The sequence below is a fragment of the Coturnix japonica genome, chromosome 9, assembly GCF_001577835.2.
Source record: "Coturnix japonica isolate 7356 chromosome 9, Coturnix japonica 2.1, whole genome shotgun sequence".
Lineage (NCBI taxonomy): Eukaryota > Metazoa > Chordata > Aves > Galliformes > Phasianidae > Coturnix > Coturnix japonica.
The window spans coordinates 9,130,901-9,143,244 of record NC_029524.1 but is presented as its reverse complement, the minus strand read 5'-3'; the positions used below and the strand labels follow the sequence as shown (position 1 = coordinate 9,143,244).

Genomic DNA, 12,344 nt, shown 5'->3' with positions numbered 1-12,344 from the left:
TTTTGTGCTATCCGACATTGTAAATAGTGTTACTACAGATCAGTAACTATTTTATGGTTTTCTATGAATGATCCTAGATGTTATTTGAAACAGCCACAAGAGAACTGAAGGTATTGCCTGAAAATGGTGAATATAGCCAAGATGAAGGTAGGATTATATTGCAAGTGCAAACTTAAAGTCATCTTAAATCTACATTAAACTGAACAGTGCAGTCATCAAAGATTATATTGGAATGAAGTAATTCATGAATTAGAAGCAACATTGAGTGAGATGAATACTAGATCATGAAGGGGAACATGCTTTAAATTTTCCATTAAGCAGTGCTTTTGCACGTTGCCTTCACAAATAATGCTGCTGTTTGGCTGTACTTAGTGCAGCATTATAGAACGTTTCAACACCAATGAGCAGAGATGTTGCTCTGACATTAACACTGAAAGAGTAATAATTCTTGTCAGATAACAAAATTTTATGCAATGCTCTTCCTTTCTAGCACAAAGTATTTTACCCAGTTTGACACTCTTCCCTAAGCTTTTATTCCATAAAGTTTGACCTATCCTTTAAAATATAAAAAGGTGAAAGCCCTGAGTTAGCAGAATTTAAGATCAGTACAATTGATCTTTTATACAGAACTGTGCATTTTTTAGTTTCATCATTATTCTTGTCTTTGTGTATATGACTGAGTTGCAGCCAACTGAGCACTCACCTCCCTACAGTATTCACTCCTCAACAAGGAAGCACGCAGAAATCCTATCATTGCTTACTCAGATTACCACCTGCAGTGTAAAGGCTATTGTGCATATGCAGTTAAAACCACTCCAAGTTTTCAGAATAATCTTTAAAGCAATTGTTTAGTGTACGTTTGAAGCTATGTTCTCAACTATTGTTTATTTTTTACAGTAATGAGTACAAGTCCTTAGTATCATTTCCTGCTTATCTGAGCATTTCAGACAGCATCTGGGAAACATATTTGAAGCTGGGAAATAAGTATGAACATGTACAATGCAGCTGATTTTAAATCTGCTTGTGAAAAGAGCCATCTAAATGTAAAGGTCAGTGACACTGATAGCCTTTGTACAAGGCAACTTTTCAGCAGTTTTCAGAAGCAAAGCCAGTAGCATTTAGGCAGTAATGTTTGATTATAGCATATATTTAGTTCAGCCAGCTTTGTTCCTCACTGACAATAGCTGTGCAAAATCTGTTCATAGTACCAGCTGTGTGTGACAAATATCCAATGCCAGTGAGAAAGATGAAGTGCATGGTATGTGTCTCCCTGCAATGAGTCCAGGGAACTTAGAGCTGATCATCTCATTCTTTAGACAAATGCCTCAGGAGCACTTAATATTTTACTTTAGCTTAATACATCTCTAAGATGTAATTGTAGATGTAGTACATCTACAATGGCTCGGGCTTCTCTCCAAAGTTTTTCTGTTATTGTTCAAGTAAAATAAAGGAACAGACACCTAAAGAGATTCAGAGAACAAACATGTCCTAAAAATCACTGACATAATTCACTGGAGAGCAATGGTTTTTACTCAGCCAAGAATTAACCAGCCTCATCTGTAGCAAACTGTGAAGATACATCACAGCAGTTTTTTTCCTCATAGAGATCTTTTGTAAGATTTTCTAGCTGTCAAAACTCATTAGTAGTCTAAGTAACAAGCCAAAAAATGGCCTAATTTCTGAGGATTTTGGTGGGTTGTTTTTTGTTGTTTTTTTTTTTTTTTTTTTGCTATGATCAAAAATGAAAGTTCTCGAAAAGCATTACCGTTTCTGTCTTTTTGTATCAACTGAAAATGCATTTTAAGTAATGTTCCAATTTGTTGGTTTTTTTAAATATATAGTTTGAGAATTATGTGCAGGATGTTTGATCTACAGACACCATGCAGAGTGGGTTTGGGATTCATGCAACTGCTGTTTCTGTGGAGATATACATTTTCCATGTCAACTAAGATTTGATAATCTACGGAGTAACAAGATGCCCATAGATCACAGCATAATGAATCGTGTAACATCTTATTCTAGACTGAGAATCTACTGCAATGATCTGAAGACAAGCTCCAGCTCTTACGCTGTCACCACACATAACATGTTGGTCACTGCTAAGCTTCACACTCATTTTATTCCAGTTCTATTCACATACACTGATAATACAATGATGATTTCCAGAAATTTCACAGGAGTTAAAATGATGCTCACTGAAATCAGCTTTGGCTGGTACTTATAAGTGGAAGCCTTGATTTCTTGCTGCAAGTGTGTCCAACATGGAACAATAACATACCAGAAGCTTTACTGAGACATAAATCACTGCTTCTTAGATTGTCATGATTATAAGACATCCAATATTGTATTCTGCCACTCAGATGAACCGTACCTTGCATTACTTCAAAGTGACCAGACTATTTTAGTCTCTCGTGACAGCAAGATAAAGCAGGATTAATGGAATAGTAAATCAGACACCTGATATTTCAAGATCCAGTTTATCATTCTCGTTACTATCTGCATAAGTGTATGATGTAAACATAAGCCAAAATATACTTTTACATTTTAGAATTTTATTTCACACAGCTGCAGAGCTGTAGGGAAATGATTTGTAAAATTTTAAACAGTGCTTAACTCTTATTCACATGATTTTACAGGTTTTTAATCATACTCTTTGTTCCATGATGCATACATGACAGAAAGGATTAGCCACATGACAAACAGCTGTCATAACCACTTAGAAAGTATGCTCTACCTGATAATCTACTTTAATCTTTCTCAGTATGAAATTATACTGCTTGGTTGTTTCTGCTGTGAGACACAAGCAATTATTTTTGCCTTGAACTTAAGCTAAAGTATATTCATTTATTAATAAAATCAGCTTGATCTGAACATTGGCAATCTATACTCTTGTAATTGCAGAAAGAGTTTCTGTCATTCAAATATTGAACTACAATTTTGAGGGCAACTGTGTCCAGAAGCAGAAATATAAACCAGCATTACAGCAATCTATAAGAAAAAGCACATTTTAGGTGTCATTTTGTTAGGCATACACATCACAGTTACTACCACCTGCACTAGAATCATGCCCCGAATAGTCATTATTTACCCAGAAGTGGTTTTTTAAATTTCAATTGTTATGATTTATTAGAGTTGGTGAAACAATCTTTTGTGTATTCTGTTCATGTTTCTAGTATTTTACCGGTAATAATCTGTACGGAATGCAATATTGTGCTGATGATGGATAGCCACAAGCTTCAGATTTATTCATGCAAAAATATTCAAGACTCCTGTTGCAAATTCAGTTTAATGGCTGGCTTTGAAAATTGGGTTATAAATCACGTATTCAAAATGCCTTTTGTGATACGGACAGTTTTTGAGATAGAAGCTGAAGTTTACAGACTGTTTTAGTTGCACCAAGACAGCCAGGAGAAGACTGAGACAAGTGCTCTAAAAAAGTTACTTCTTCCAATGAAACTTCTGACAGTGTGGGGAGTATGCCATTATTGTTATCATTTTACAGCAGCCCTCCTAATGCTCTGAACAAAACCACAGCTCTGCTGAGCTAGAACCTGTACAAACACAGAGTATATTTGTAAAGCAGATGAGCAATGGTGTGGAGCAACTATTATTATCCACATTTTGTAATAGGAGATCAGACACAGAAAGAAATGGCAGACTTCACTTCTTGAATTCTGTTCTTTTTCCTACTGCAGTAGTAAATGAGACTCAGCTAATTCTGATCCATATCTGAAAGTTCTGTAATATCATGTGCCATCAGGTACACATTTACCATCACACACTTAGAGCAGGGACAAGTCTCTTACAGTTGGAGTCATTTCTCTTGTAAATTTTCCCAAGCCTGATGTTTTGTTCATAGTATCCCTTACTACATGATTTAATGCAGTTTTTATGTGTAGTATTTAATACACAAATTAATAAGACTATTTTCAGGGGCTTCGTCGGTGCTTGAATAGTGTTTGATGCAGCAGAACAGCCTCAGCAGGACGGTGGACAGTGCCACCATCTGTATCACTCTCAGGCCAGTATTTAAGGTGCTTTTAGGAGATGCGGTGTGGAATCATCTCAGGCTGAGGTTATTGATAGAACCTGGCCTTGTAGGGCACTCTAATGCATTAGACATAAAATAAAAAGGGCTGAGACAAAAATACTTGCTATCATATTTTCAACTTAAAACAGTCCTGGTTTCTTCAAATAGAGCACAATTCACTTGTCTGAGTATATGGCTAGTGCAAACTGGACTATCTGGGACTACAAACATGAACTAGTGTACATAATCCAGGCACTGGACTGCTTCACTCTGCAAACACATAAAGGCTGAGCAGGCCCCAAAATAATGTTTCCATATTTATAATTCAGATTTAAGAGAAATATCTCTATTTAGAGATTTCTTGGCAGCTAAAGCGAGTGAGGGCTGAGAATTCTAACTGTAGGTGTAGAAACCAAAAGCTACCCAAATCCTGCTCTACATTCTGAGATCCTTATGAAAACACAAGTTTAAGTTTTTTCTGTGCCTTTATTGTAGAAAGCAGAGATCTAATCCTAGAGCATTAGCTTTGGGGAAATTTGAATGCGAGAATGAAAAGTTTGCTGACAGAATAGTAATTTTCTACTCAGTATTCCTACAGATTATTTTTGCAATTCTTACTAGTGGTTCCCCTGACAAATTGGGATTTATCTCTCCATCCATTTTCATAGCAAACCACATCATAAAAGATGTTATTGACCGCTTTGTATTCAGTGACAAAATCCTCTTCTTATAATCAAATGCATTCTGATTGTTGATTAAAAAAAAAAAAAAAAAAAGTGATGCACTTGATAGCACACGGGGATTTAAATACTGAAAACTGCAAAGGGTACTTCTGCAGGCCAGTGCACAGTTCCTAGCAACGCTTTGGCCTAATTGCTAGAAACTGGCTGCAGTCACAAACTTCAGTGCCAGATTTTGAATATAGAAACTTTGAACAATATCTGAATCCAGGTTTTGATGCAGCCATTATAGAAGGCAGAAAAAAACAACATAGATCAGTTTCCAGGACTTTTAATTCCTCAATATCAAAGACATAACTGAAGTCCAACAAAATACGTACAGTAGTTGCTGCACAGCAATGTAGGTTTGATTAAAAAGTATTCATTGCATTTCTATGTGAAAAAAAAGTGTCTTAAAATCTAAATCCTTCTTTAATGTTCACATTTCAGCAAAAGAACACTCAAAACATTCTAATAAAATCTAAGAGGAAAGCCCATGCAAAAGTGAAAAAGCATAATGGATGCTTCAAAATCTAAAGTAAATGTGTTTTTTTAACCCAACACTGCAATCATGGAGCAGAAGAGAAATGATTCACTGTGATTAGCAGCAACTGGAAGAAATCAAAGTGCAATCTGAAACTGACAAATTGTCACGTTATTTGTCAACATTACACCTCAAAACCAGAAAGTGTTTAACAAATACATGAAAGCATGTACCAACACAGGGAAATATTTGCTGGGGAAAGGAAACTCACACTGCCCTACAGCTACCTTCAACCAGTCTTGTTGGCCTCCCACTTCATCTCAGGTTACCCAAGAACAAGCTTGTGTTGAGAAATCTGTTCAGTAAAATGCCATATCTCATATTCTCAAAACAAAGGAATAAATCACCTTACACTATCATAAAAACCGACTGCTTTATGAGTTTACAGCTGAAGTAATCTCAGCTGGTTCTGTGGCTAAAGAAGTCCATGCCTGAACAGAGAGGATGAGATTTCCCTAGTGGGACAAAGGGAAGGGGAAGCAGAGCTTGTGGAGGCTGGTTTAAGTTATCAGTGGAAAAACAGAAAAATCTTAAATTGTGTTTCTCTCAGCACACTCCAAATTGTCTCTGGCACCATCCTGCACCAAACCACAGCTCTCAAAATGATGTTCCTTATTTGAATAGGTTGGCCTGTTTCACAAAGTGTGCACCTGTGATATGCAAAATGCTCCAATCATATTTACTATCTTCTAGTCCTATGCACTATTACATACTGGCGTAATCTGCCAAGTACCTTTTCTTTAAGTGCTATAAGAAGAAATTTTTCATAGTATACTTCTGTTTCATTGTATTCTAACCTGTCAAATCATGATAAACACAGATTCTTGCACAATCATCTTTAGTAACGTTTTAACTGAAAGGGAGGAAAAAATGTAAAGAGTACAGTGGTGCTAATGTTTTAATGAGTAAAGGCAAATTTGTAACACAGAAAAAGCCATCTAGCCTATATTCAATCCAAATAAATTGGTTTAGATGTTATCCTAAATGTTCAACATATAGAATAAGAAGGTGCAAATCCAGAAAGTTGGAAATAAAATCATATAATGTTTAGAGGAGTCAAGAAGAAAATGAACAAGGAATACAGAAAAACCAGACAGTGGGACAAAAGGTTGGAAAAGTGATAATGCAAGCCATGCAACATGGTTACAGGAGAAAAGGGACTAAACTGAAAGCAAGGAAGAACAAGTAAAATAATACGTAATGTGGAAAATACATTTCTGACTTCTCACAGAAATGGAAAATTGAGAATGTTAAACAGGGAGTGATGCTTACCCCAGTGTAAGTAGTAGCCTATTTATTAGAGGTCTTCATAGTAATTGATTTTGAATTTTAAGTTTGCAAATTCTAGATGTTGCAGCTCTGCAGAGGTCAAGGATATAAACCTGAAGCACATAATGGCTTAATTTCAGTTGTCTTGACTGTCTTGTGTAATTTGCTATGCTTTCTTTTCAATATTTGCCATTTAAAAATAGCATTTTTAGTTAACATCAAGTTCATCAGAATTAATTGCTGCAGACTGTGATTTTCAGTGGGAGATGTGAAGCTTCCAAGCCTTTGTTTAGGTATGAAATAATCAGCTTCAGGACTGACTGAACTGAGACTGTACACTTAATGGAATCACTAACATTCACATTTTTACAATCTATTTTTCATTTTAATCCCTTAAGAAACTAAAATAAAATCCAAAGAATGACCTTTTATGTTGTTGTGGTTTTTTTGGGTTTTTTTTCCTCATGTTATTTTGCATCAGTGAATACGATAATGCTATCCACACTAATTTCCAGTAGTGAGGTTCTCCTTCACAAGATTTCATGTGAATATCTTCGTATGCACCATATTATCACAATCTATTGCCTACAGGACAATCAAGGTGGAGGTGCTAGCTAACGCTATAGCAATAAAGACTCAACAAAATACATGTAGCTTAGCACAGGAAAGAAATATCTGCATAACTCTTTAAGCCTGGATTTTTTCTGTGCCAGTGGATTCCTGTTGTTCCTGATTAGTTAATAGTTAAATCACTGAGACAGTCCAGCAGCCAGAAACTGGTCTTGTTGATCCCACTCTTTTTCACATTCTCTTTTAGTGTTCTTTTAGTCTCGGGTGAAATGTTTTCTGTTGTCTTAGCTCATTCTGTAATAAACTCATCACAACTCCAGCACACACAATCAGTCAGAACTGGCAGTTTCTCAACTCCAGTAAACTCGGAACTGCACGAAAGCTAAATTACTTCTGTCCCAGGAGACTGATTCTTTGAGGTCAAATCAAGCTCATTAAGGAGAACAGAGCGTGGGGAAGTTTGTGCTGGAGTCTTTTAGCTATACCTATCTTGCATATATGCTTTGAATTCTCTGTATTATTTCTTTTTTATAATTTCTAGAACTATGCTGTCCCTTAACTATTGTATTATTAGTATTTTTCTGTGTCAGCCAAGTGACACTGTCAGTGAACACATCCAGTAAGTAAGCACAGTCTGAGAATCAGGATACACAATTGGGTTTAGGAGACTTGGATTCTCTGATTCTGACCCGCTTTATGAGCCTGGGATGATCACACCTCCACCTGCACCACTGTTTTCTGCTGTAGCAACCTCCCTACCCTGCTGCGGTTAAGCCACCCAATGCAGCACAGAACTGTCTCGCACTGCGAGTTTTACAATGTTGAGCATAGATAAACACACCACAGTTCTGTATGTGACAAAAACAAGGTCAGTGTCAGACTGTCGGATAAGCCTTCATGTATGTTCCTTTTTCTTTTCCCCTATAAATGTTTCCACTTTACTGGAATGGAAAATAGCTAGCTTGCTTTACTTCAAACTAATGACTAGGTTAGTACTGTCAGAAGACTTTTCTAGCAATTCAAGGAACAGGACATGAAGAAGCAAAATGAAGAAGCTATACAGTTTGTTTCCTTGTTGAGTATGTACCAGATTCATTAGTTTTAATAAAAAGATTAAAGGGCTCAGGGTCCTTGTCTCTAACTGAAGAGTGTATGCATAATATTTACAGAAAAGAATGCTGAGTATGTAATTGTTAATATTAAGTATAATTTTAAAATTTATATTTCCAAAAGCAAAAATACACTCAAGGGGTAAGACCATCAGAAAAACAGTACAGTGGCATAAAATGAACATCTGGTGTAAGAATGCATTTTCTTTGCATCAGTGAATTCTGCATTAGCTGAGTGGCCCCGATACTGTGTGGGAGCTTGTGAGGCACTTGGGGGCTGTTGGCTGCTGGCTGTATATTTCAGATTCCAGTGATAAGAAGGCTTGTTATTAGTCACCCCTCACTGCTCTCTTTCCTTTCTTGGTGTGAACATCATCAGCTTTCGTTCATCATTCAGCTCACAACACCTTTCAATTGCAATTTTTATTCCACTCTCAGCATCAGCCATATTCAAAATACATCAGTTCTTCCATGTCACTTTTCTCATACCATTTTTATTTTCTATTGATATTAGTAAAATGCCACCCAGGTTCTCATCATCTTGCTCATCACCCACTGCAGTCTCCTATGCTCCCTTATGGTTCGTTTGCAAAGCAAAGCACTTTCCAAATGCTACAAGCCATGCACAGTTAAAAAACCCCACAGTCCTGCAGTCTTCTCCTCTATTTATCTCTTAAACTCTAATTCTTCCTCAGGTGACTTAACTGTCATTTACAAGATATGGTGAAAGTTTAACCTCAGTGTCTCACATTCATAAGAGCTTATTAAGAACTCTCCTTATTTGAAAAGTAATCTTAATGTTTTGTCAGTTCTTCTCTGCTTTTCTCACCTGGTAAGAAATGAATGGCACAAGAGAAACATTTCTTCCCCCAAAGCTCTCAAATACACATCAGACCATTAACACATTGCTATAACTTTTTTTTTCTTTTGTTTTAAACAGAGTTGGTGTAGATCCAGATGAAGATGTGCAAACCAGGTATGTTATTATTTCAGATCTATGTGCAGCATAAATCTGAACCACTCAAGAAGGAAAATGTTTGACAAAAAAGTGTTACAGTTGGAAAATTTTTAAACTGGTAAATTATAAGCAAGGAGAAGGAACTGCAAAGTGTGTCTATAGTACAAGGTATAGAAAAGGAAACGTTTTTTCATTATTATTTTCTAACTAAAGGTATCAGAGAGCTTTGAAGAAAATTATAAAGAGGTGCAAAGATTTCCTGAGAATTCTGATAAGCAGAATAGTAGAAAAGTAGCCTTCATACTTTCAGTTTCCTGGAATAAAAGGAAAGCATGTAATGTTCTGTCCCAGCAGGTCAGGTTTCTGAAAATATTGTTGACATAGAAATCTGTCTGTGTTTTGAACATTAGAACTTTAAACTAGAGGAGTACGTTCAAAAAGCTGCAGCAGGTCATCTGCCACCCTCCCTCTTTTGTCACACCTGTATAGAATTCTATATAGATGCATCTCTGTCTGCAACAGAGTAACTCTGTAGGAGTCAGTGCACATAGAGGTACAGGGTCCTTACATGCTAAGAGGAGTAAGGAATATCAGCATGAGAGCTAGCAGATTCTCACAGCAAAACAAAAGAGAACAAAACAGATAAACAAAAAGTGCCAAATACTGTGTTCCTGTTCCTAGGTTATACCATCCCATGCTTTCCTTCAAACTACCCAACTGCAACTGAAATCACCCAATAGTTAGAAAAACGTATGTAAGAAGTTAGGCAAAGAAATGAATGAGCTACTCTGTCCACATGGAAATACATAAAAGATATTATGAGACTGGACACCTAAACTTTACCCACTTGCACATATCAGAAGTCATTTAGGGTCCCAGCTTTCACTGAGCTGAATGGAATTCAGGTGCCTAAATGTTCTAAAGTTTCTCTGAAAACAATAGAAAATAATTAGAAATCAGATCTCTGATTATATCCTTAGTTTTACATCTCAGTCCCTAGCAGATGGCTGGCACAGCACCCTGTTGCACCAACCTGTGGTACTGATACATACTGAAGCTGAAGGCACAGGTTATAAATATCACCCTCCTAAGCAACTTGGTAGTAATTCATGCAATGAAATACTCAAATTCTGGCCAAATACAGGACACATAACTTTGTGTTGTTAATCTATTCTTGCATGAATTTCAAAACCATTTAATTTCAGAGCCTTGCTTTGCAGCAGTAAGGAGCTATCAAACATAGCAGAATGCTGAACTGAGCAGTACAAAATTGACTGAATGCACATAGTTTCTGAAAACTTGATTTCTCCAGAAGCCACTGGGCTTCTAGTTTTCCCCCGCTTTTAATAAAAATGAAAATAATTGTTTATGAGTAACAAGAACACGTCAAGTGCCCAGCTGTGCCTTGTGAATCAACACCTATCTCTGTTGACAAAACTGAGGAACACAATTCAGGAGGTGTAAATAAATGTAACACATTTCATGCTCTTACATGTCCATGGCAGTAATCCTTGTAGTATAAATTTTACTTTGAAAAATAGCTTTGCTGCACTGATTTATTCTACCCTGTGGTCTTCTATTTTCATTTCTCTGAGTTTTTTGCATTTGACATCTCAATCTTTTACTAATGCAAATCTCTACTGCATTCTCTGTAGCCCTCTTCGCTTTAATTCAGTACCTATCAGTTGTTCAATCTATTTCAGGTTACTTCTTTAAATTTTCTTTTTTCTCTCATCTCTTTTCTCTTCTTCCCCTTTGTTATCTTTTTGCTTTCCTTTTATTTCTAATATTTATGTTATATTTTAACATATTTATCTCATTTACATACTTTACATTTTCTATGTTGCGTCTCTTCACATTGAAACAAATTGTTTTACTTGTAATGACATGAAACTAGAATACATTTCTGCTTGCCATAAGTACTACTAGCCCATATTACAGTTCGATCTGAATCCTGCACAGTGCATATACAAGTTCATGTACAATGTGAGGATTATAAATAAGTAACATATCAAGTGCCACTCTCTCCTGTTGCTACTTAAATCTCAGCCAGATGAGCTGTGAGCCACCTGCCAACTCTTAGTGCCATTAATTGGAGCTTCAGGGGATTGTACAAGAAGGACTGAATCCACTCAAGAAGATATTCAAAAGCCAGCAAATGTGTGAAAAATAACCCTCTAGACTCCCCTCTTCTCAGCAAGAATGGAGAAGTCTCAAGGAGTGCTGCAGAAATTTCTGTACATCTCCTTCGTGACCAAAGTTCCCAAGTCCACAATTACTTGTAACTGAACCCTACAGTTTTAAGGATCAGAACACTGATATTGTTATCATCCGCATGTCAAATTATTACAGGAAAATAATTTTTAATGTATTGGATTAGAAGAAAAATAATCAGATAAGTTGGTTTAAAACTGCATGAAGAAAAGCACTCCTATTACAAAGAAATCTAACTTCCAGCAAAACAGAAACAAGAAAATAAGAAAATATCCTTTAGAGGACTGACAGTCTCATTCCTGTTTCCATCATGCCACTGGTATTGATGTGATGCCCAGAGCAAGACCAAACTAGTTGTTTTTGCACAGAAGATTCTCACAAACTTATTATTCCAAATTATGATTCTCAGTAAAATGCAGTATTTTGAGTAAGTGCGTTTGTAAGTGAGTTTGGTGCTTATGACTATCACTACTATCACTACTTTTCCAATATTTCCCTGTTCCTCTCGCCCTTGCAGTATTGTGGTTATTAGAATACCACAGTCCCTTTGGAAATGACATTTGGTTTGCCATACACAAACATCATCTGAGCTTGTAGGAGTAAACTGAAGTAATCCCACAACAGCAATTAGATCAAAATGTCATTTTATAGATCTTAGAATGTAGTGCTTCTCAGCTGCTTAATAAAATTGGAATCATTATTAAAATGAATGCTGCATTCTTCCACTGCATTTACAGCAATGAGAAATGTGCTATATGAGCCAAATTGCTCACGAGCCAATTTGCAGAGATAACATTCCTGTAACAGAGGCTTTTCAGATTAAAAGGGAAAAAGGTGCAGTAAACTGTAATTGGTTTGACATGTATTTTTAATATTGGAACTTCATATTTTTTGTCATAAAAATGCATTTTGCTTTTTTATTTATTTGCAG

The 12,344-nt window shown here is 36.3% G+C and overlaps 1 protein-coding gene across 1 annotated transcript in view; it reads left to right on the top strand.

Annotated features, from left to right (window-relative positions):
* Positions 1–12,344, top strand: part of SLC9A9 (solute carrier family 9 member A9) — a 147,339-nt gene that overhangs the window by 91,395 nt on the left and 43,600 nt on the right. The window contains exons 13-14 of the mRNA XM_015871486.2: positions 9,182–9,221; positions 9,722–9,730. Of these exons, the coding sequence (XP_015726972.1) occupies positions 9,182–9,221; positions 9,722–9,730 (49 nt within the window). The remainder of the gene's footprint in view (positions 1–9,181; positions 9,222–9,721; positions 9,731–12,344) is intronic.